Genomic DNA, 21921 nt, shown 5'->3' with positions numbered 1-21921 from the left:
GATTTAGGCTGAAAATGCTTCTGATGGAGGTCTGTCTCCATGGGCATGGAGCTATAAGGCAGCAGGGAAGAGAACCTACAGCAGTAAAGCCAGGGCATAGCCTTGGATCCAATTCCTCAGCATTCTCTGATTTGGAAAACTGAAATGAAATGACAAAAAATACATAAATTTCAGTAGCAGTATTATTACAGTGAGCCCATGGGCACTCTGTGCTCCCTTCCCCAGGGCCCTGTGACTCTGATCAAGATAACCCTGGACCCCTCCTTCCTGCCCCAATGGGGTTGGCGGAGAGCCAGGGAAGCCCACCCTGTCCAAAGTCTATATTGACCCCTGACATTTCCTGTTCGTCCTCTTTTGCCCCACTCTCCACAGGACATCACAGAATAAAGAGAGCTGAACCAACATATATTGGGGTAATAGCCTCTTTTGGAAATCTTTGCCATCTCCTGATATTCCTCCCCTCACAGCCTCGGACCTCTGGGCTAGCCTGATATTCAGGGGGCTGTGCGAGGGGGGGAACGTTGAGACGTGTTGCTTGCCCTGTTCCAGCGAGGCTTGGACATCTGGAGTAGTTCAATAATTGACTTTTGCAAGTTTTCCTAAGAGAGGCAGCAGGAGCATCCCTGCATTGCTAAATGCAGATTAGTCAGGGCTGCTCCGAGCACAGGCCCTGGGAAATCTGCTCAGAGCCAGGGAGGTTCCCCACAGCTCTCTGCAGGCACTTCACTGCAAGAGTTTGGCTGCCCCTTTTCTTCTCCCCATCAGGAAAGAACTCACCTTTGGGGCTAGGATGGAAGGAGCAGGTGGGCAGAGCACTCGCCCTTGGGAAGGCAGCTTTGTACATTTGAGAGCAGTGCCTTTCCCTCACTCTGCTGCAGAACAGTATTTCCCTCCTGGTGCTTTTGGCCCTACTTGCCTTGGTGTTTGGGAGCTGTGACCCCTGTGCAGAGCACTTGGGGAATCACGCAGGCATGAACAATTCATCTTTTAAAAGGTCTGTTGCTTGGCAATGTGCCAGGGAAGTCAGTGAAGCCCCACTTTATAATATCAATTTTTCATTATGAGAACTTTGCTAAATTCAGTCTTTGATAAATCTTAGAGTTGGGTTTTCAAAGTTTAAAATCAAATATAATCCAATTATTTCAGTATTTGATTAAACTAAACTGCCACTTTGGTAAAGTGTTTAAATAAATCAGTATTAATATACTTTTCTACAGTAAATAAAGTTATGTCTGTGTAGTTCAGATATGAATATTCACACAGAGCTCCTGGAAATGAAGCAGTGGCAATTTGCACGGAACATATATTAACTTAAGGAAATAAATATTTTATTTTTCTTTAAAGGGATCATGATCTTGGTGATGATGACTAAAAATGCTGGTTTTAGAACAGTGAAGCCACTAGCTGTAAATATGTTTTAGGAAATCTATTGTATTTTATTCTGTGAACTCTGAAGACCACGTGTTGTAAATGCCTGAGGACTGACAGACTCTGGGAGATGAAAATGGGCTTTTTTCACATTGCTCTACTGGCATTGGCATTGCCAGGAGACTTTAAATTCAATTCTCAAACACAAAATAGGTCTTCACCCAGTGAGGCTTCCTGGCTCCAGCTCTGGGAGCACCCTGCTCTGTTTGTGTGCAGGGATATCCCCTCTCCAAGGGAACCTCATCCAGAGCCCTTTTTGCCCCAGCAGGAACCTGCCAAGTGGCTGGGACAGCTTTGAAATGCATCTTTTCAAGAGAGAGATGAGCACCAGGGCCTTAATATGCAGTTGAGTGCTCATGCACACAGAAATAATTCCAAAGAGTGACAATTAGAGGGGCTGCTGAGCCCCTCAGAGCCATCTGCAGAATGCTTGAAACCTGCTCTGTCAGGAGCCATCAGCCGTGGTGGCCCAAGGCCTGTGCAGTTTGAACTTGGCTGCCTGTGGGGTATAAAAGGGCACAACCAGCTGAACTCTGTGCAAAGGTTTCTGAGCTGTCAGGAATTCACTTGCTGACTTGCTTTCAGTTGCTCCTCTCCCAGCTTGTTTCAACATGATCATGACCAAAGACATGATCTTCTTGTTAAGGAAATTATTGGCCTTCCAGAAATGCCATGAAAGGCAAATCTACCTATTTTTGTGGATGATTTCATTTTTCCAGGATCATAAGATTCAGAAAATTAGATCCTTAGTTCCACATCTTAGCTCTTCAGTTCACGGTAATCTGAAGAAGTGGGCTTTGCTCACTACTTTCAGCTTGGCTCAAGGAAGTCATTAGTAAAAATAGACAGCAAGAAGACATTACCCCAAAATTATAGAAAACTATCACTGCTTTTGGATTTGTCTTACAGCCCTTGTCTCTACTGTCACAAAACATGTCTTTATTTCCAGGAGTTTTACTTTGTACTCCAGGAGCAGCTTTCTGCCATCCAGAGGTTCTGGGTGTGTTGTGCTTTTTTGAGGCTTCAAAAGTCTGTTCTGAAATCTTTCACATTTCAACTTGTACCTGTTTCAAGCTGCTTAACCTGGTGTAACCTGTATCCAGGATACCATGGTACTCTGTCCTCTTTTAATTGTGTCTGAAATTCCTCACTGAAGTGTGAAAAAACATCAGTCTTCTGAAGCTAGGTATGCTTCTCTGTAGCTGCCCATTAAAAGCACATCTTCATCCCAGGATGCTGCTGGAACATTCTTTGAAAAGAGACTAAAAGTTGGAGAATATCAAGAGATACTCAGTGAGCCCACTAATTAGAGTTGACAAATGAAAATTACAATAAAGCGAAACTGCACAAATGCAAAAAACTGGGTCTTTCTCTGATTGCTTTTATTGAGAGGGTGATAAAATTATTTCTCAGAGCGGGAGTTTGAGAGACTAATGTGTCATTACTTTCAACTCAAGAGATAAAACTTCTTGTTGCTTTATAGAACATTCAATATTTTAGCATTATTTTATGATGAAAGAACATGTGCAGTCTCAGCTCTTTTCTTATGTAGACTTTTATGCTCACTGCCTGTTTAAAGGTATTTTTTCCGTACAGGTTTATACCATTTCTTTTATTTCCTTGGGCCATCATGGGTAGTCATGCTGGATGAGGTTTCTTACCTGGCTTCCAGTGCTGTACAAATATGCATGAGAAGCTTTTTAACTTAAAAACCAATTCAGTCCCACAATTAACTTTGCAGGAGGGAGTAGAGAATCCCAGAAGACTTGGAACTGCTTGGTTCCTGGGTGCGTTATGGAAAAGATCTCCTGAAGAAGTGTGTAACTTGACTTTTTGTGGTTGATTTAGGAAGTTTCAGTATTTGATATTTCTGTGAGATTTCCCTTATTTTATAGCAGGGGACCTGGAGACGTGTTTGATCCTTGAGATGAGCTGCTGCTTTTCAGCTGCAGTATATGCTGCTTTCCTACGTTGCTTTATTTTCTGCACTACTTTTTCTTTTCCCCGTCCCTGACATGCATATTATAATCTCTTTATGATAAGTTTCAGCCTTATCCTGCTAGAGGAGCATGGCTGTGCATTCAGTTTCCCAGCGTCTGTGGCACTCCAGAGTCAGCTTGGTCAGGGCTCTGAGCAACCTGATCTCATTGAAGATGTCCCTGCCCACTGCAGGGGAGTCAGACTGGATGACCTCTAGAAGTGCCTTCCAGACCAAACCAGCCTGTGATTCTGTGTGCTCTCAGAGGAAAGCCAGTAGTTCTGTTTTGCTGACTGCCATCCCCTGCCTGATCAGTCATGTGAAACTCCTCTTTTCTTCGCTCATGGCTCACAATTAGTTAAATTCATGGAAAAATGTTTAAAAGGCATACACAGCCCTGTAAGGCTAAGGCATGGGGACAAATGGAAAGTCTGTGTCCATTGGGGGGAAATAATAAAGTGGAATTAAATCAATTCAAATGATGGCACTGATGTGTGGAAGGAAGTTTCAGTGAAAGGCTGACCGTGGTGAGTGATGACCTGTCAGATTTTAGAATAGAATTACAGTTATATAGATAAAGGCAGAGGACCATGTGAACAGTATTCCTGTCTAATTGCCACAAATATTCATAGATACAGCCCTGGCCATGCATTTGGGTGTCTGGCAAGCAAGAGAAAATATCTTCTTCTGTGCTATCAGCCAGAGATCTATATATTCCATAAGTAAACACAATTGATGTATAATTTTGCTTCTTGAAGAGTGATACAAATGTGGCTGTGATTCCCAGCACTCCTAAATGTGTGTTGTCTGGCCATTGTTCATTTTAATCTGTGGCAGAAATCACTTACATCTTTTCCAAAAGAGCTTGTCAGCATTTATACCAACAAGATCTCTGGAGCACTCAGGCATACATTGGCTTAAGCAGTTGAACTTCAGGCTTTGACTCTGATTTCAAGTGTTACATGGGCAGCTACAAGAGCTCTTTGTGTTTCTCAGTTTTATTGTGGGTTAAAGCAAATCAACACAGGATTTGAGCCAAAGCTCATTATGGTCAATGTAAGTTTTGTCCAGTTGGTTTCTAAACAATGATTCTGTTCATGTAGCAAGGGCTGTATTCAGGGAAAAAATCAAACAGCATTGTGTAATCTGCAGAAGTGGAGGGTCCTGCTACTTTAGTGACATTAGTTGCATTTCTAATTAGTGTTTGCTATCTTCCCAGGCTGTGAAAAAGTTAGGGCATAACCAGTGCTAGATTTTTTTCCATCTCTTTGCTATAATATAAAACAAAAAGGAGTAGGAGGATATTGCTATTATGATCATACTTTTTATCTCCATAATTAATTTGCACGCCAGATAATTGTTTTGATAGGGTTACAAATAGGCAGCAATGTATACCTGTGCTTATGAATCTGGTGCTCTATGTGTTCCCAGGATTGACAATATTACATCAATATCTTCATAAGGGATCCTGCTCAATAAAAACCCCATTGATCTGGACAGTCACTAATTTAATGTGACATTTTACTGATGGGATATCCTGCGTGAATGATTATTTGCTGTGGTTAATTTGCAAAGTTCAAATTAGAAGTTCTTACAGCTATAGTCTTTAGAGAAATGGAGAATTATATCTCAGATCACAAGTTATGTGAAATAGTTAGAGACCAAAAAAGTACTAATGTTGTGCTTTTCTCAAAGGACCAAAATTTAATGGGGAATAACAAGCAGCTGGGATGTTCTGCAAAAAAAAAACCGTGCTGGTCCTACCACACTTGTTTTTCAGTGAAGTAAAATAAAAAATTCTTCTCATCAAGTTGGTAAAAGGATTAGATGTTGGCAAAGTGATAAATAATGATTGATGCAAGCTCCATCAACAGGGTTACATTAATTTCTTTTGAACAAATTTGAAGATACATCTAAGATTAAGAATGTAGCTTGTGCTTATGTGGGTGGAGAGCTGTGCCTGGAGAGCAGCAGCTCTGAACATGTAAGCTCACATTGGAGAACCTATTGAACATGCACCCAAGATACAAAGTTGTGCTTAAGAGGAATAGCATCAATACGTAAGCACTGAAATACCAAGAGGGGAGAGAGAGAGGCAGCTTGTTTGTTGTATCCATTACTAGCAGTTACTGCAAGATATCCCATTATGGTGCTTCAAAAGAACTGGGATTAATTAGGAAAATAATTTCTAATTAATAAAGCTGCCTTATAAAGGGTTATTAAAGAATCTTGATGTATTTATCTAGCACAAGGAAAAAAGTCAACATAAAAATAGAGGTGCTTACACATCAAGATACATCAGAATATGTATTAATTTATTTGTGGCGACATTATCTGATTATTTGAAAATCACAAGTAGACCTGAATCTGGTCCTTGAAAAGTCTACTAGAAAGCACTTTGCTCTTCTACCACATTATCAGTTTTCCACCTATCCTGTCACATAAGACTCCGACTGAATTAGTGTTAGTCATCACCAGTAGGGTATGAGAGCCAGATCACATTAGAGACTGTCACACTGAATTAGCCAAAATTAATATGGAAAGAATATGACTTCAAAAAGTGCCAGTGTCTCAAATGCTGTATCTTATTAGCACAGGAAGCTTTCTGCTCATAAAGCCAGTGTTTCTTCCTCAGTCCCTCTTGTTGATGTGAGATGAAATGCCATGCTCCATTTACACAGGATGCTTAATGCTCTGCACAGAGGACTTCTCCAGGGAGCTCAAGTGACAGGAGGTTTCAGAGCCTGGTCAGGGTTTGGACTGCTCTTGACCTTAACTTCATAGCATGCAAGGTAGGAATGTAGTTATCATCTACAGTTCCTGACATGCCACTTTACAGCCTGACTTGTTAATGTAGGGCAGCATCAGTTTTTTTCATCCTGTAGCAGACTGTAGTTTGCAGAGTTCAGCAGGTATCACATGGGGACCAGGGGGGACAACTGGGATTAGCAAAATCCTTCTTCCATCCTGGGGAAATAGAAGCCAGAGCTGAATTACAGTGAGAAAACTGCTTGTGGTTATGTAGCATGCCTGGCCTTACACCCCAGTTTCTAAGAGCTAACCAGCATGCCCTGCTTGTAGAAGGGAAGGCACAACTTTTCATGGAGTTGCTAACACCTGGCTGGCTGGTTCCAGGAGCTGCCAGCTTTGGGCTGCAGCAGCTGCCTGGCACTTGACAATGTGAGTCACTGTTCCTGTGTGCTTTAGACATAGAAATCTCTTGCCTCTTTGGATGAAATTAATTAGTTTTTTCCTATAAAATTGAAATAGATTTTGTGGTAATGACATAGTATTTATCTGTATTAGCTGCACAGAAAAATATCCTATCCTGTACCTGATGCACAGTTATTGTTTTAAGGCTATCAATATTAATGCATGACCGGAAATCTTGTTCAGTTTTACTCAGAAGCTCTTTTCTCCGAGACACTTTGTATTAGTGAAACTCATTTCAAAGCTGGACAAAAAGCTTTAAAGAAAAAAGTGAAATTAATTGTGGGAGGGAGGAAGCCCTTAAAACTTAAGGCAGAAAGATTTCCAGGCAAAAATTGGTTCCAGGCAAAAATTGTTTGCAGGCAAAGTGGAAAAGAATTAGTGAGCTGCTTTATCAGCTGCATGAAAGCTCCTACAAGCTGATTGCTGAGATTGGGATCTTCATTTTCCCCTCTGGGGAACCAGTAACTCCCAGCTTCCCTCAGCTGCTGCATGAGGCGCTGGCTGGCCCTGCTCCTGCTCCAGCTGTCTCTGCTGTCACAGGAAAGCTGGTATCGCAAGGTTTTTCTGGTTTGTTTTGCTTTTTTTTCCCTGGAGGTAAGGGTGATTTTGCAAATTGGTGATTTCTTTTGGAATGCCCCAGTGAGGAGAGCTGTGCACCAGCCTAATTCTCCATCAACAGTGTTGTGTTGCCCACAGTGAGCCTGTGGACAGGACTATGGGAATGAAGGAGGCTCCTGTTAAATCTCAGGCATGAGGGGATGCACTTGACTGAAGTGAAGATCTGAAAAGAGACTTGAAAAACCTGTTTCCAGGAGCTTTCTAAATAACTTGTTAGTACAGGTGTGGATGCTGTTCATTTGAGGTGAGGCCGTATGTCAGAGACTGATGTCTGGTCCGTGGAGCCTTTGTCAGTCCGTGGAGCCTTTGTCAGTCCGTGGAGCCTTTGTCAGTCCATGGAGCCTTTGTCAGTCCATGGAGCCTTTGTCAGTCCATGGAGCCTTTGTCAGTCCGTGGAACCTTTGTCAGTCCCTGGAGCCTTTGTCAGTCCATGGAGCCTTTTCCCTTGTCTGGGAGCCAGCCTTTGCTGGTTCTGAGGGGCTGCAGGAGCTGCCCTGTGCCGGGGCTCTGAGGGGCCGGGCGGCCGCGCTGCTCTCACAGTGATCAGCTCCGAGCTCTGCTGGAAACAGTTCAGAAATAAGGAGACACGTCAGTGCATCTTGTAAGGGGAGAACAACTTGCATAAAAAGGCCTAATTCCTGTAAACATCACAAGAGCTCTTCCCTGCATCCTGCCTTTGACTCAAAATTAAACAGTGAAGGGGCTTGGTTTTCTGTGCCCTATTTCTGATGAGAGAGGGTGATACCATAACAGTCTGGTTATGCTTCAGCAACAACGTCCAGTTAAGATGAAGAAAGGTATTCCACAACCTATTTGCATGAGTTTGTGTGGTTGGACTGTGCTTGGACTGCAATTTGCATTGTGCATCCTTTTAAAGTTCACTGCTTGTAACGCTTTGGTCACTGCTAAAATATGTACATTCATTGTATTGATACATCAGCCTTCTGTGTAAACCTCTGGGCTGGCTGCCTCCTCTGCATAAACCCCTACGGACTGAGGCCAGGTCCTGTGCTTGTGCAGCCTGACCTGTGGGAGGGGATATGAAGCCAGTAGGGTTTAAAAGAGCCAGAGCTGCCACGTGTAGGCCTCGTTGGATCTTTCAAAATATAAAATGGGATGAAAAGTGCCAGATCTTTTATCACTCTGAGGCTTGTGTGTAAGTTATCACAGGGACTGTGTTTTTCCATGTAATCCCTGCTGCATTTGTGGCCAGCACACTGAAACATTCCCATCAGCTCACAAACATGCATCAGTTAATTTTTAGGGTATGTATGCCTGTGCTGAGGCTCAGAAAAGAGAAGAAAATGCTGCAGCTCATCTTTAGTAGTTGCGGCACACATAAGTAGATTATGCAAAACTATTAATTTTTTATTACTAAATAGCACTTTAGGGAGTGGAAGGCCTTAACACTCTGGCTAAAGATGCTAGTCACACCGGATTACTATTGTTATACATTAATAATAAAAATAGCTGGGTCTGATTAGCGTCAGTTAAAGTTTCCCGAATGAGAGATATAACTCTTTGAATTAAACTGCTTGAATAGCAGCTAAAGATTCCTGAGGAATAATTTGTATTAAAAAGTTAAGACCTTCACTACTTTTCTAAAGGAATAGCTATGGCTAGTGTGGGAATTGCATACCATTCACATGACAGCATGAAAAGAAAGGATCTTCACAGACCATGAAGTGAAATAAAGGAACATCCAAAATTGATTTTCATTTAAGTGGATTACTTGTGTTTCTTCTAGATTAGGGAAAGCACACTCTAATTGCCATTTACTTTTCATGAGTAGACCTACTGGTTTGATCCAGATATCCATCATTAAATGCACCAGGCCACTCTTTCCAAGTACATGCCTGTGACTTGGGACAGACCTGACAGGGAAATCTGGAGGGAAGTATGCATGGCATGGGTTGCTGGCAGTTTTGAAGGTATGATGACAGACCAGGAGCTAATCCTAATTTTGGGTTCTGTTAATGTTTTTTTGAATTGTTGCTGAGTCCAGTAAACAGACCCATGCTCAAAGCTATTCAACTTTGTAGATGCTTTAGCTGGCTCACTCATATTTGTTTTTAAACCACAAAATTAGCCCTTTGGTATGCTAGCCTCTTTCTGAGGTTGTTCACACTCCCTCTTCAACAGGTCTTTTACTAGACAGAAACATCTTCAGAGGCTGCTTTTATCACTGTAATGAAGATGATTGTACTGACTGTGCAAAGAGCTGGAAATGAGACCATTGCTATTTCCCTGTGCACAAGCAAACAAGTCGCTGTCCACATGAATTTTCCTTGATCTCTCTGACACATCTGCTGTAGGCACGTCAGGAGAACAGTCAGTTTGCCTGGGATCGTGCATTGCAAACAGGTTTTTTTACCCACTCAAAACACAACAAAGGAGACTAAAACCTTTGTAGTGAGGATGCATGCTTAGTACCCATAAAATTCCAAAGAAATCCAACAACTTAAATGGAATATGGTCATACTGTTTTAGAGAGAACATAGAAACTACTTTTACTTGGTTGTAGTGGCAGGATATGCAGGGGGCGGTGAGAGTGGGACCTCTCCTAATCTTATAAATTCCCAGTTCGAGAATAGCTGTAAATGTTTATTTGATGTGAAAGAGCTAATTGTACAAATAATTATTTTCAGCCTGATGTGCCTCTGCCGTTTATTCTGTGGCAGTAATTAATTCTATAATTAGAAAATGTCCTATTAGATAATTTCTCTAGGAACTCGGGCTATTGTCCAGTGCAGGAAACCTTCAAGAAGCTGAAGTGGTTTGGTTATGACCTTGGCAATCTGACTACCTTTATTGGCAAGGGCTAGTTTGCTTCACTGGGGGATCATTACTGAAGAATTTAGCTTTTATGAGTGGGACTGGAGATGAGTCTCTTGATGCTGAGATTTGGTGCTGTGGATGAATGGATTTGCCCTGGCCTTGTCCATCTCTAGAAGGGGACACCTGACCTACTTGTGAATTTGTGTCTGCTTTTGAGCCATCAGCATCTGCCATTCTATGAGAAGTCTGGATGAAATGAATGTACTTCATAAGGTATCAGTGAACACAAGAAAATCAATAAGCAATCTGTGTGATAATTAATTAGCGTGCCAGGATGAATTACTATTTCTTCCCCTTCTGATTTGGGTCACAGTCACATCTGATTTGGGAAGTTGTCAGTTTTTCAATTATGGCTTGGTCTTTGTTCTTGGTATGGCTTTTCACCTTTTTTTTTTATTTGATGTGCCCAGAATGAAGGACTGGCAGAGAGAAACACTGTGCAAACTTGCTTGTTATGGGAAGGAGACAATATTGAGCTCAGCACCTAGCAGAACCTGTTGAGGAGGGGATGTACTGTGGGCTGTTAAAGCTGGCCTGAGCCTGAGTGTTTGAGCCCCCAGGAGCAGAGGTTTTTGGTTGGGTCTGACACCTGCTCAGTCTGCAGGCTCCTGTCTTCTAATTTCCCTGGGACTCAGATGCCATTCCTGGGAAGTAGAGTCTCTCCAGCCCATGTACTCCTGGAAATTCACCCACTGCCATCCCAGAACACACAAGTAGTTTGGCCTGCTCTCAACTAGATTTAGCATGGGAATAACTCCCCAGGGTCAGCCCCAGGATTTTTACTGCCTTCTTAAGGAGGAGGGCTGGTATTGTGAGCTTTCCAGAGACTCCTGTGAAGGCAAAGCAGCTACCAGCTTATTATCAAGCTTCAAGCATAAATTCCAAGCCTTGCTGTCCTGTTTTCTTTCTGTGGTCACAAAAAAGACTAATTATATGTGATAGATTAATAAACTCATTTTGTAAGTACACCAGATAGTGAGATAGATATCCTATTTAACTTTCTTAGTGAACTTCAAGAACCCAGATTTCCCTTTTTACAACAAATTGGTTTCTATCAACAGAATAAAGTCTCTCAAAGTATCTCTGCTGGGTCTCTAATGATAACAAATAACTGCTTTTTACTGGATAGTAGACAAAGCAAAAGCACTCTACATCTGGCACTCTGAGTGTTCAGAAACGATAGGAAGTAAACTGGTGATGATCATGCGGAGCTTTAGAAATTATAATTTGCAATGGAATAGTGGGGGATTTTATTTGGGTTTTTGTGTGTGTGGGTTTGACAACCAATTCCTATGGTGTCTGAAAGAATTAACAGAAAATTAAATTACTCTGGAAATTTCACAAAACCTACTTCAAAAAGCAGTTTTATTTTTATTCTTCATGATTCCTAAATTTTCAAGGATTTTTCAGTTTGCCTTCTCTTAAGTTATTTTCTTTTTGCTTTCAGAAACCTTGGAGAATATGGAATTTATTTCCTGTTTGTGTCACTATTAAAATATTTTCAATATAGCTCTCATGGCACCAGGAACTCATCTTTACTAAGGGTCACATATTGAGAGACACTGATTACCTGAAATTTATGCTAGGGATGGTCATCAGTGTAGAGTAATTATAAGAGAACAGTTTTAGTCTGAAACAGTTTGCTTGATGTGTAAGAAGTTAATGATATTTTTACAGGTTTTTTATGACCTGTAAAAATATCATTTTTACAGGTCTAACCCTAACATGTAGCTGATGTTAATATTACTCCTGCTCTCAGTCCATCTGTGCTATTTCATGTGATTGCCATCCTTGTGGTATTTTAACTACCTCTGCTTTAAATGGACTAAATGCGGTTTCAGAAGTATGACTAACATGTGAGGAAGGGAGATCTTATTTTTCTTTGTCATGCATGGCATCGAAAAGAACATCTTGTGTATACAGTAAATATTCTGAAAGACTTTTACACACATCCAACACTTCCTGGCCATGCTAAGGTACCTCTGTAGCGCCTTAGTTTAAAATTTGCTGTTTTTCCTTGGGTCAATTCAAATGCAACTTTGGGAAGAACCCAGTGGAGGGTTTCTTCCATCAGCAGACCGCAGCTGGTGGCCATCAGAATAATTCTAACAGGGCTATAAATATATTCAGGGAGAAAAACCTCTAGCCCATTCATGCTGTTTCAGAATCAGAGGCATTACAAGGAAGCTGAAGTTTGGCCCTTGGCACATTGTGGAGGCAGCAGCTTCTTACTCAACGTCTGTCTGTTATGTCTGTCACTTTTTCAGGAACTGAAAGCAGAGAGTCACATGCTGCCTACTCAAACCCAACTAAACTGCTGCTCCATTTGTAAGGAGTCATTTGGTTTTAATTAGCAGAACCTCTTGGCTGAGTGTATTGATACAGTTGAAAGTCTCTGGTCATGTGGAGTCAGGTTTTCTCAGGTTCCTGTGTTAGACTTCTTTTTTTTCCCCTGTGCAAGAGTACAAGTCTTATTTATAAAGCAGCACTTGCTGCAAGTTTCTTATCCAACCTCAGCTAGATAAGTTTAGGTTTCTAAGCAAATTGTATTTGGCATAGGTTGGCTGAAAGACATCAGCTCAAATGTGATGTAACTTCTATTTTAGATTGAAGCCAAGTAATTGCTTAGTGTCTCAATGTTAAGAAACAGAGGGTGAAAGACCTTAATAAGAGTAAAGTGCAAAATTATGGTATAAGGTATTACTGTGAGCCAGCTTAAGTGATTGGAAAGAAATATAGAAAACCTTCTAGTTTTCCCAAGCAATGATGGACTAATTATCCTCCAGTTGCCAATAATCCAGGATGAATGAAGGGATCTAAGCAGGAGCTGAAAGCTGGAAGTAGTCCAGAGTGATAGAAGTGCACATCTGTAATGAGCCTCCCTCCCCTGATCTCTGACTGCTGTGGAGAAAAATTGTTTTAGCTTCAGGCATCATGTTCCCAACACGGTAGCAAAAGTAATAGATGTTGGGTAGCTTCTTAACTTCAGAATATCTCCAAGATCAAATTATTAACTTTAAATCATGGCAGTTACTTGTGAAAATGAAGCCAGAATTCTCAGAACTCTGAGTAGTTCAGACATAGCTAATTTTGAACTGAAATGGGGATGCTCTGAATTGAGTTCTGACAGCAGTCCTCAGACTCTTTTTTCCACCTTGACTTTACCTTTTCAGGCACAATTTTCCACCTGAAATTTACTCCTGACCCTTCACATCTTGCCTTTACTCATCATCACTCTATCAGCTCATGTCACAAATGTGAAGTTCTGCTTTTGTTTTGAGTGAGTACTTCCAAAACTTGAGCAAAATCTATGTTTACAAAAAAGCCACAGAGTAGGGTTTTGATGGTGAAAAGGTGTGTAAAGACTCTGGGAGAGCCAGATTCCTGGTCAGACTGGTGAGAGATGTGTAATAAATGGGAGGTGCAGGCCATCCTTCATCCTCACCAGGCAATGAACTTGAGCCATGCATCTGAACAATGAAATAGATTAGAAATATTTTATAAGTGTTTTAGTCCAAAAAACTCAAATTACAAGACTTAAGTAGCATAATTAAATCTTCTGAGGGATCAAGCAACAAATTCTACAGGAAGCAGCACTGATTATCTCCCCACTCCTCTCCCCAGCCTGTGAACATTACTGGCTGCATCCAACTCTGAAACGTGAGTATTATCTCAGTCTTCCTATTAACATGAGCTATTTAAAGTTTTGCTTCAGAATTGTTTTGCTTGTGATTCTTTCATGATAATTATGCAATTAATGTTAATCTAATATTAATGCTGAAAATCCATAAAGTGAGTGAATTCCTCCAGTTAAACATACTAACAGTTTTATTTGGCTTCATTGTGTTTTATAAAAACTCTGCACACTTGATTAGAGATAATAATAAATAAAAAGAGAATTTCAGTAAAGAAAATCGATAGAAAATGCATATTTTTGCAGACCAGTGCTCTTATTATCCTAGAATCACAAAATCATTTAGGTTGAAAAAGACCCTTAGAATCATTGAGTCCAACCATTAACCCAGCACTGCCAAGGCCACCACTAAACCATTTCCCTAGATGCCTTTTAAATGCCTGCAGGACTGGTGACTCTACCACTGCCCTGAGAAGACTGTTCTAGTGCTTGACAACTTTTGCAGTGAAGAAATTTTTCTTAATATCTAATATAAACCTCCCTTGATCAGGAAAGTTTGAAATTCTGTGACTGGAGATCTCCAGTTAAGTGGAAAAAGTGATAGAGTTTTTGACTGGTGATTCAGCATCCTCAACTATCTCCTCATCTTCAAAGTAATATGACCAACCTAACCTCTGGGTCAGACTAAGATGCAAGTTTTTATCCCTCAATTCATGAGTAATAGGGAGAAGGGAAGATTTTTTGGATAATTTATAACAGAGAAAAATCATGTATCATGTAATTTCAGTTAGGATGGATGTATAAATTGTCATTCATTTGAGATATCATGTTTTAATATTTACACAGACTATAATTTGAATAATGTAAAAATGGGGGAAACAAAATGTTATCAAAAAGATTCGCATAATACCAGTGTATTTATGGTGATAAACTTCTCTAGCTGTGAACGCTTTTTGCTAAAATTGAGTTAATCTCAGTAGTGGTCTATTCTGTTTGTATTATCCATAACTTTCATGAAGAGTTGGGAGTGAGTGTGGGCTGCCAGTTCCAAAGCAGCTCCAGCATGGGCAAAGACTTGTCCTGGTGCAATAGCAAAATCCCCATGGCTTCCAGGGGAGAAAAATGGAAAATTAAGGGAGGGCTGACATTTAAATAAGTTTTATAAATACTTACCTTTTTTGCTAGGAGGCTTTGGCTGTGATCTTTTTTTCTAAAGAGCAACTGAGAGATTTATTAACTGTTTGTTCAATGGAAGTGGAGTGAGGTGAGCTGATGGCACCTGTGCTTACATGTATGTTCCTTAGTCAAGTCAGGTCATCCCCAGCAAGGTGCCTGTATTTGGGATGAGTTTAACATTTGGGCTGTTGTTTTAACAAGCAATGATGCTGTTGTGCTGTTCAGAGTCTTCCTCTTCTCCCAGTGTGTGAAGCTCTGTGCTGCTTCACATACAACAATGTGGCTTGATTTGAACCCAAATTCTTGGGTGAATATTTCTATGGAGCTAAAAGGAATGATATTGCCTATTGTACCAATAGCCAGCTTCTTGTAGCCAATTTAATTTAGGCTGTATGTAAGGATGTAGTAGGATCCAGGTCCTGCCTGTAGTAGCAAATAACCTCATCCTGTATTATCCTGTGCAGCCTGTCTTCCTTGTTGTGAAGGATGCAGCACAAGCTGAATCCTGAATTTTGAAATGTCAAACTGAGTAATCTAAAGCATCATTTAAAACCTATGTGGGCATTTTTTCCCTGTGTGATTTTTTATATTTGTCAAGTGGAAACATTCCAATTTTGCCTTGTAAGTTTCTTCTAGTGAAAATGCAGTTTGGCTTCTAATCATAACAACTAGGTGTTAGATAGAAGCATTATATCTTTCCTGCTTAAACATCCCCAAATAATTTCTCTTTTAGGTTATCTAAAAGTCTGTCCTGTGTTCCTGAGATGAAGGAGGAATTATTTGTTTCTTGGGAGAGGCATCAGTGGAAAAATTGCCTTTCACCTGTGCTTTTTTGCTGTGATTGGGAAATATCTCTTTCAAGTTTCCATTTGTCCTTGGGGAGTTGTGGGGGTGTGGAATCACTTCTGGAAGATGTTTTTGACTTGTGGTACTTGAAGCTGACTGGAAGGTTACTGCTGTGTCTCATTAATTGGTGGCTCTTGTTTGTCTTTCAGAAAAATGCACTTCGTTGTGGAAAGCCATTTGGATAAAACAGGATGATATTAAATCATTCCAAGACAAGTTTGACAAAACAAGATGCTTCATACACAAAACATCTAGGTTTTGTATATGAAAGTTGATAAACTTTGACATGAACATTGCAATTTTTAAATGTCAACAAGCATTACAGATTGAAGTAATTTTATAATGCTTAATTGTGACTGTTCAAAATACAGCTAAAATATGCATGGAGTAAGGATTCTGTAATGTATGATCTTGTGAGGGTGAAGTGCAGCCCTCTGTATATAGTACTGGATTTTGTAGGCTCAGAATTCCCAATGAGATTTAGTTCCCTACGTCTTTCAAAAGCCCCAACCATAAGCATTTCAATCTTTTTACTCCTGATTTTTTACATTTAAGTCAAGTAAGTCTTAGTGGAAACATGGGAAAAAAGCTACAACACTGAGAAAGTAGTACCCTCTACAGCCTCTCTCTAACAAAAATGTAAGTATTGAAACTTCAGTTCTGTGTTGTGTCAGGGTGGAAGTCTGAAGAGCAGCAGTTAACTTGGATCTTCACACTAAGGCCCAATTGTGACTTTCTTTGTGTGGGGTAATTACTGCAGCATTATGTGTGGATTCCATGGATACCAGAGTAGATATAAAGGGAGCAGCCAAAACTGACCTCTGCTTTGTCAAAATCATTCAGAGGGGACGTTTCTGTGGTTTTGAGTTATAAACATACAGTACTTAGTTTCTTTTTTCTTCTCAGCATTGGAGGAAGTATTAAATTGCAGTTTTATGTGTGTTTGAGACTGAGTGCAGCAAGAATCTAGGTAGAGAGAGAACCTTGTGAGGAGCTATTCCTTTATATTCTGCTGCACGTGTTCCTCATTTTCTTTCTGTGTTTGATGTTATTTTGTCAGAGCTATTTGATTCTGGTTGTTCTTGGCAGCAGGGCTGTGCTTGCTGTGGATTCAAACCCCATCACTGGCCACACTCTGGTGTGCCGTGGGTCTCAGAGGTGAGGAAAACACTGAGGAGTTGGGAGCACCCACTGGCAGACTCCGTGGCACCTCTGAGCTTGTCCCTGCTTGCCTGTTGGTGAGATGGGGTTTGGTTCATGCCCAGGAAACAAATGAAGAGTGATTGCACACCATCCATCTATTTTCACTAGGATTATAAATTTAAGTAGTTAAACTGCAGGCTGATGGTGATCATTTGATAATGTGGCAGTGTGAGAAACCAGCCTCTTAAATCAGACACTTCAATGTTTTACGCAGTGAGAACTTTTCAGAACTGTTACATTTTTGTTCATGTGTTATTTTGGTTTTTCCATCCTTATTTTTTAAATTTAAGTCAGATTTATCTTTAAGGAAAGTAGAGGGAAGAACAAAAGGTGTCAAAGATGTTATGGGGGTCCTAAGTAACTTTGGAAAGAAATTTGACAGTGTGCTTTGTCAGGTCCAGTAGCTGCATTCAGAGTCCTTTGTATTTCAGGAAAAAGCTGAGAGGTGATTAAAAATTACACAATCTGGTTCAAAACTCAGTTTTCAGAGGTGATATTTCTACAAGAGAAATTTTCTATTTCACTTCATTATGAAATATCAAAGTTAAGCTTTTCCCTGAAATTTCTATTTAGAAATCATAGAAACCAAACACTTTTCTGTACTATTGGTGGTAATTTTTCCCTCTTTCTGTCATTTCAAACTTCTGCCCTGTCCCATTCTGGCTCAGCAGGAAAAAGCTGAACTGCTTAGAAAGAAGGCAGTGGAAATGAACCACTTTCTCTCACAATTTGACAGCTCTGTCCTTTTTCCATTTCCTTCTTTTACGAAAATAGGCAAAGATATTAAATAATCAAGTAGAAGCTGTGGTTTCTGGCTTCCTGTTTTTCATACATTTGGCAGTGATTTGGGGATTCAGTCAAAACATCTTTTGGGCAATTTTAGTGATGGTTCCAGGCCAGTTAGAGTTTGCCTTACCATGATGGCAAATGGTTCTGTAGTTTGTGTCAGCATCTCTAACATATCCTGATATCTGATCTGAACATTGAACAACTTATCAGCATTGCAAATGGAGTGGTTGACATAGGTCACTGCACTATTTAGAGAACCTGAACTACCAATTTCTTTTGGTGTTCACCTTTCCTAAAGAATTTGCAGCAGAAGATAAGAGATAAGTGCCAAGAATTTAAATCTCTTGTTGATAGGTAGTTACTTTGCAGGTGTGAACACTGCAGTGATTTCTGTAAGCCGAGGATTTCAAATGGAGCAGTGCTATGATAAGGTGATAAACCTTCTATGCTTCCAGGTAGTGTTAGGGATTTTGTGTGATCCACTCTTCCTGGTGGACCTATTTTTGCTATATTTGCTAGCACAGCGGGTGTGTTGTGCATATGGGCAGGCATATGCCATGAGATGATTCTTTGGGGTGTGCTAGTCTATGGAATACAAAGCGTTTTTGTCACTAGACCAGTCTGGCATCTCTCATCTCTCCCAGGGTAACTCGATGGGCCTGACATCATTACTGCAGGAAACAGTGGGTCAGTTTAAATACTAATGTTTTGGAAAAGATCTTGTATTTGATATAGAATTTATGTTCTGTGATTCTTTCAACATTAGTGTGGATGTGCCGCTCTTGGACTTGATAAGAAAGTTTGGCCTAGTAATGCCCAGGTAAGAATAATTAAATTCTAGTGTATGTATGTACTGAAGATCAAGTAAAGGCAAATGAACCAGATCACTGAATTTGTGAGAAATAAAGTTATTGGATAAAATTCTACAGTACATACCAACTCCATATGCTGTCTTACTAATGCTATAATTAAGCCAAAGAGTCTTGTCAAATTGGCCTTTTCCATCTGCTCTGTGATCTGCTCAGGGAGCAATTTGGGAAGAATGACAGCTGACCTCAAAACTGACAAGTTCAGTTAATGTATGATCCACCAGAACTGATACTTGAACAGAGCTCATCCATTTTCCTATATGGGTCCTCATTGTCCTTTTTTTAATTGGGAAAATCAAAATAAGGCTTGCCTGATGCAGGCTTGTTCAAAATTTTCGTTTCAGTAAATGCCTCTTGGTATTAGCAGAGCCATTTTATGGCTCATAAAAAAAATTCTTCCATTTTATTTGCAGCTATGCAAACTGCAGTGTGGTGGTACAAGTTTAAAATAGCACTGTTGGGTTTTTCTCTTCATTTTTATAGCTTCTGCCAAAACAAACCTGTTAATAATAAAGTCTCAGAAGTTCACATGAGTAATTGACATGTAAGACACGTGAAATTCAACCTGTATTTATAATACTAAGTGATTTCATTTATTTTGCATCCCCTGTGAATTTCTCACTGCCAGTCTTGTCATTATCTTAATGTTGTTGTTTCCAATAACACTCAGAAAAGTCGTTTTGAAGGCAGGGGGTCTTTCAGCACAGATGCATCAGGTGTAAAGCTTCCTTTCCTCTGAGGTGATCAAATTGGCTAAAGGAAGCCCCGTGGAATGGTACAGCTCAAAAAGCAGGGGCTGTCCATCTGTTTGAATCTGTCTTACCTTGTGAAAATCTGCTTAATGCTCTCTCCCGCGAGTGCCTGCATTCAGATAATGCAGGTAGAGTTTTTTGGTGTGACAGGGAATTGTGAAAAATATTACTGCTGGAATCAGTGCAGTATCTGGAAGGTCATAGTCATGATATACAAACCTAAAACACCTCCTCATATGTTTGTTCTGCTGGCCTGAAATAAGAAAAGTACTCTGAATACTTTGATGGAAAAGTCTAGTTCCCATTCCTGTTTGACAGAGTTAAAATGTAGATTTTATACCCTCAGTTAATGGTGTTTTGCCTGTCTGGCAGGTGGGCTCTGCCTTGGTGTCTGATGGGCAGTGTCCTGGTGAGTTGCCATTCTCAGAGAAACAGTCATCCACAAATTTTAGTATCTGCCAAAATTCAAAGTAATCTTTAAAACAGAATTTGCCTTTAATCAGAGGTTTTCTGAGGTCCCCTCCCCTCCATGCTGCTTTCAGCAATTCTTTGGCTTTGCTATTTACTCTATAGCCCAGTGCCAGTGATTTTGCTGGAGAGAAGTGCAGCTGGCTCAGGGCTGGTGTCCTGGGACAGCTGCAGTGACTCAGACTGTTCTCTACCTGCTGCTCCTCTTGGCATCTCAGAGAGGAATTTTCTGAAGTCTTCAGCAGCTTGACATTGAATGCTCCAAGTCACCAGACACAGTGAGGTTTCACCAAGGGCTTTGTTCAAGGTGAAATTCAGGCAAAGAAATTTGAATGAAGTATGCTTTTTTTTTAAATTTTTTAAGTTTCTGATTTGATTTAATGGACAAAACTTTGGGAAATATTTTCCACTTCTGTTTTCTCTCCTTTTCCTGCCCTTTCTTCTAAAAGATGAATGAACAGACATCACCTGCTGTATCCTCAAGTCTTAGAAGACAGTAAATAAGGACCAGCAAAAAAATTATAGTTAGGAGTGAGGAATATCCTGACATGTTCATGTTTTAAATACCAGATTGAGATACTCCTTTTTCTTTGCCTCATGCTGTCACAGGCTGAAGGGATGCAGGGGGTGGCCCTCCTGCAGCAGTGGCACGATGGGCACAGCAGTGTGTGTTTGATGCTGCCTTTTGCTGTGTGTTGAGAGGGGAAAGGCTCCTCACTCCCACTGTAGTTACCCGGGAAGCCTCAGAGCTGCAGTGTCTCGGAGCAGCTGGGGTAATGTTTTCTCAGAGCACAATTTCCCAGCTCTGCTCCTGGAAAAGCCATGTTGAGCCCCACTCACAGTGGAGACTGCATTAGCAGTGTCATCAGTAATGAGTGCACCTTTTAAGTAACAAGGGCTGAAGCAGCATGAGTGGGAGTGAGCCAAAGCGTGCCTGGAGTGACCTGCTGAGGCTTTCTGGGGGATGCCACAGGTTTGAGTGGCCACGGGCTGGTGACAGCCAGGCAGCAGCCAGCACCTCCATGCAGTGTCCAGCTTCTTTGCTTCAGCATCGATGTGGAAATGGAAGGGACGGGTGTCTCAGCTTCAGGTGCATGTTACAGAGCTGTTAACTCACATTCTGTTAATTATGCTGCACTGAAGCTTTACCTGTTTGAGGTGGCAGGTTTGCACTGAAGACTGTTGTCATGGGTATTATGCAATGGTCTGTTATTTCAATGAAGTATTAAATAAAATTGTTTCCACATCAGGAAATAGGGATATGACCTGCCAAAAAGCCTTAGATAAACTTTCAAACATGCCTGAACCTACTGACCTTCAAGATACAGTGCAAGGCTCATCTTTTCCTTTTCCTTCAGACCTTGGCTAGATGGGATGGCTGGAGGCACCATATCAGTGCACGGGGAAGGGCCTCTTAATGCTGTCCCCATCATTTAAATATTGATCAGGGCATGCAGAAGAACCATGTTGGTTGTGGGAGGTGGGTGAGCACAGTCCCTGTAGGCTTTTCTCTGCTTCTGTGAGCAGGAGCTGTGTGACCAGTGTCTGCTGCCGGGTCGGTGCTGGAGCTGTGGATCACCAGGCCTGTGTGAGGAGGTCGCTCTGCAGATGGGAGGGGAAGGCTCAGCTGTCCCAGGTGCTCGGTGGGCTTTGCTGAGGTGTGCAGGGACGTGGCACAGGCGGTGCCAGCCCCAGTGCCTTGGCAGCAGTGCCAGGCCCTGCTCACGGGAGCACAGCAGGGCTGTCAGCCCAGGTGTAGCAGCTTGCAGGGCAGATCTGAGAGATGTGTATGTGCTCTCATGTGAGGTTCAGTACCTGCATGTCCCCTTTGACACTGCTCCTTCCCTGCTGCTCTGGGTGTGCAGCCTCCTTAGTGCCCAGTGGCTGCCAGGGCTGTGCAGCAGGACCAGGTGGTTCAGCTAAGAGCAGCCAGTGTTGGTAGAGGTTCACAAGCTCACATCAAATTCTCAGCTGGACTCCATAATCTAAATGATTCTCTCTTCATTTGTAATTTTAAAATAGTTTTAAATAGGTAGATTTGTGTAGCAGCTGTCTTCAGAAGCAGGCTGAGATGCAGGAAGTGCAGCTAGAGTATTCTTGTTCATAGTC

At 41.2% G+C, this 21921-nt stretch overlaps 1 protein-coding gene across 15 annotated transcripts in view; it reads left to right on the top strand.

Moving 5' to 3' along the window:
• IL1RAPL2 (interleukin 1 receptor accessory protein like 2) overlaps nucleotides 1–21921 on the top strand; it is a 410823-nt gene that overhangs the window by 204687 nt on the left and 184215 nt on the right. For 4 of the 15 annotated variants that reach the window (XM_085571056.1, XM_085571055.1, XM_085571058.1 and 1 more), the window contains one exon: nucleotides 13700–13735. The exons of the other annotated variants lie outside the window; for them this stretch is intronic. In XM_085571056.1, the coding sequence (XP_085427182.1) occupies nucleotides 13700–13735 (36 nt within the window). The remainder of the gene's footprint in view (nucleotides 1–13699; nucleotides 13736–21921) is intronic. 15 annotated transcript variants of the gene reach the window in all.

The sequence above is a fragment of the Lonchura striata genome, chromosome 4A, assembly GCF_050655825.1.
Source record: "Lonchura striata isolate lonStrDom1 chromosome 4A, ASM5065582v1, whole genome shotgun sequence".
NCBI classification, from domain to species: Eukaryota; Metazoa; Chordata; class Aves; order Passeriformes; family Estrildidae; genus Lonchura; species Lonchura striata.
Note: the sequence above shows the minus strand (reverse complement) of the source record. Positions and strands in the feature narration are given on the sequence as shown.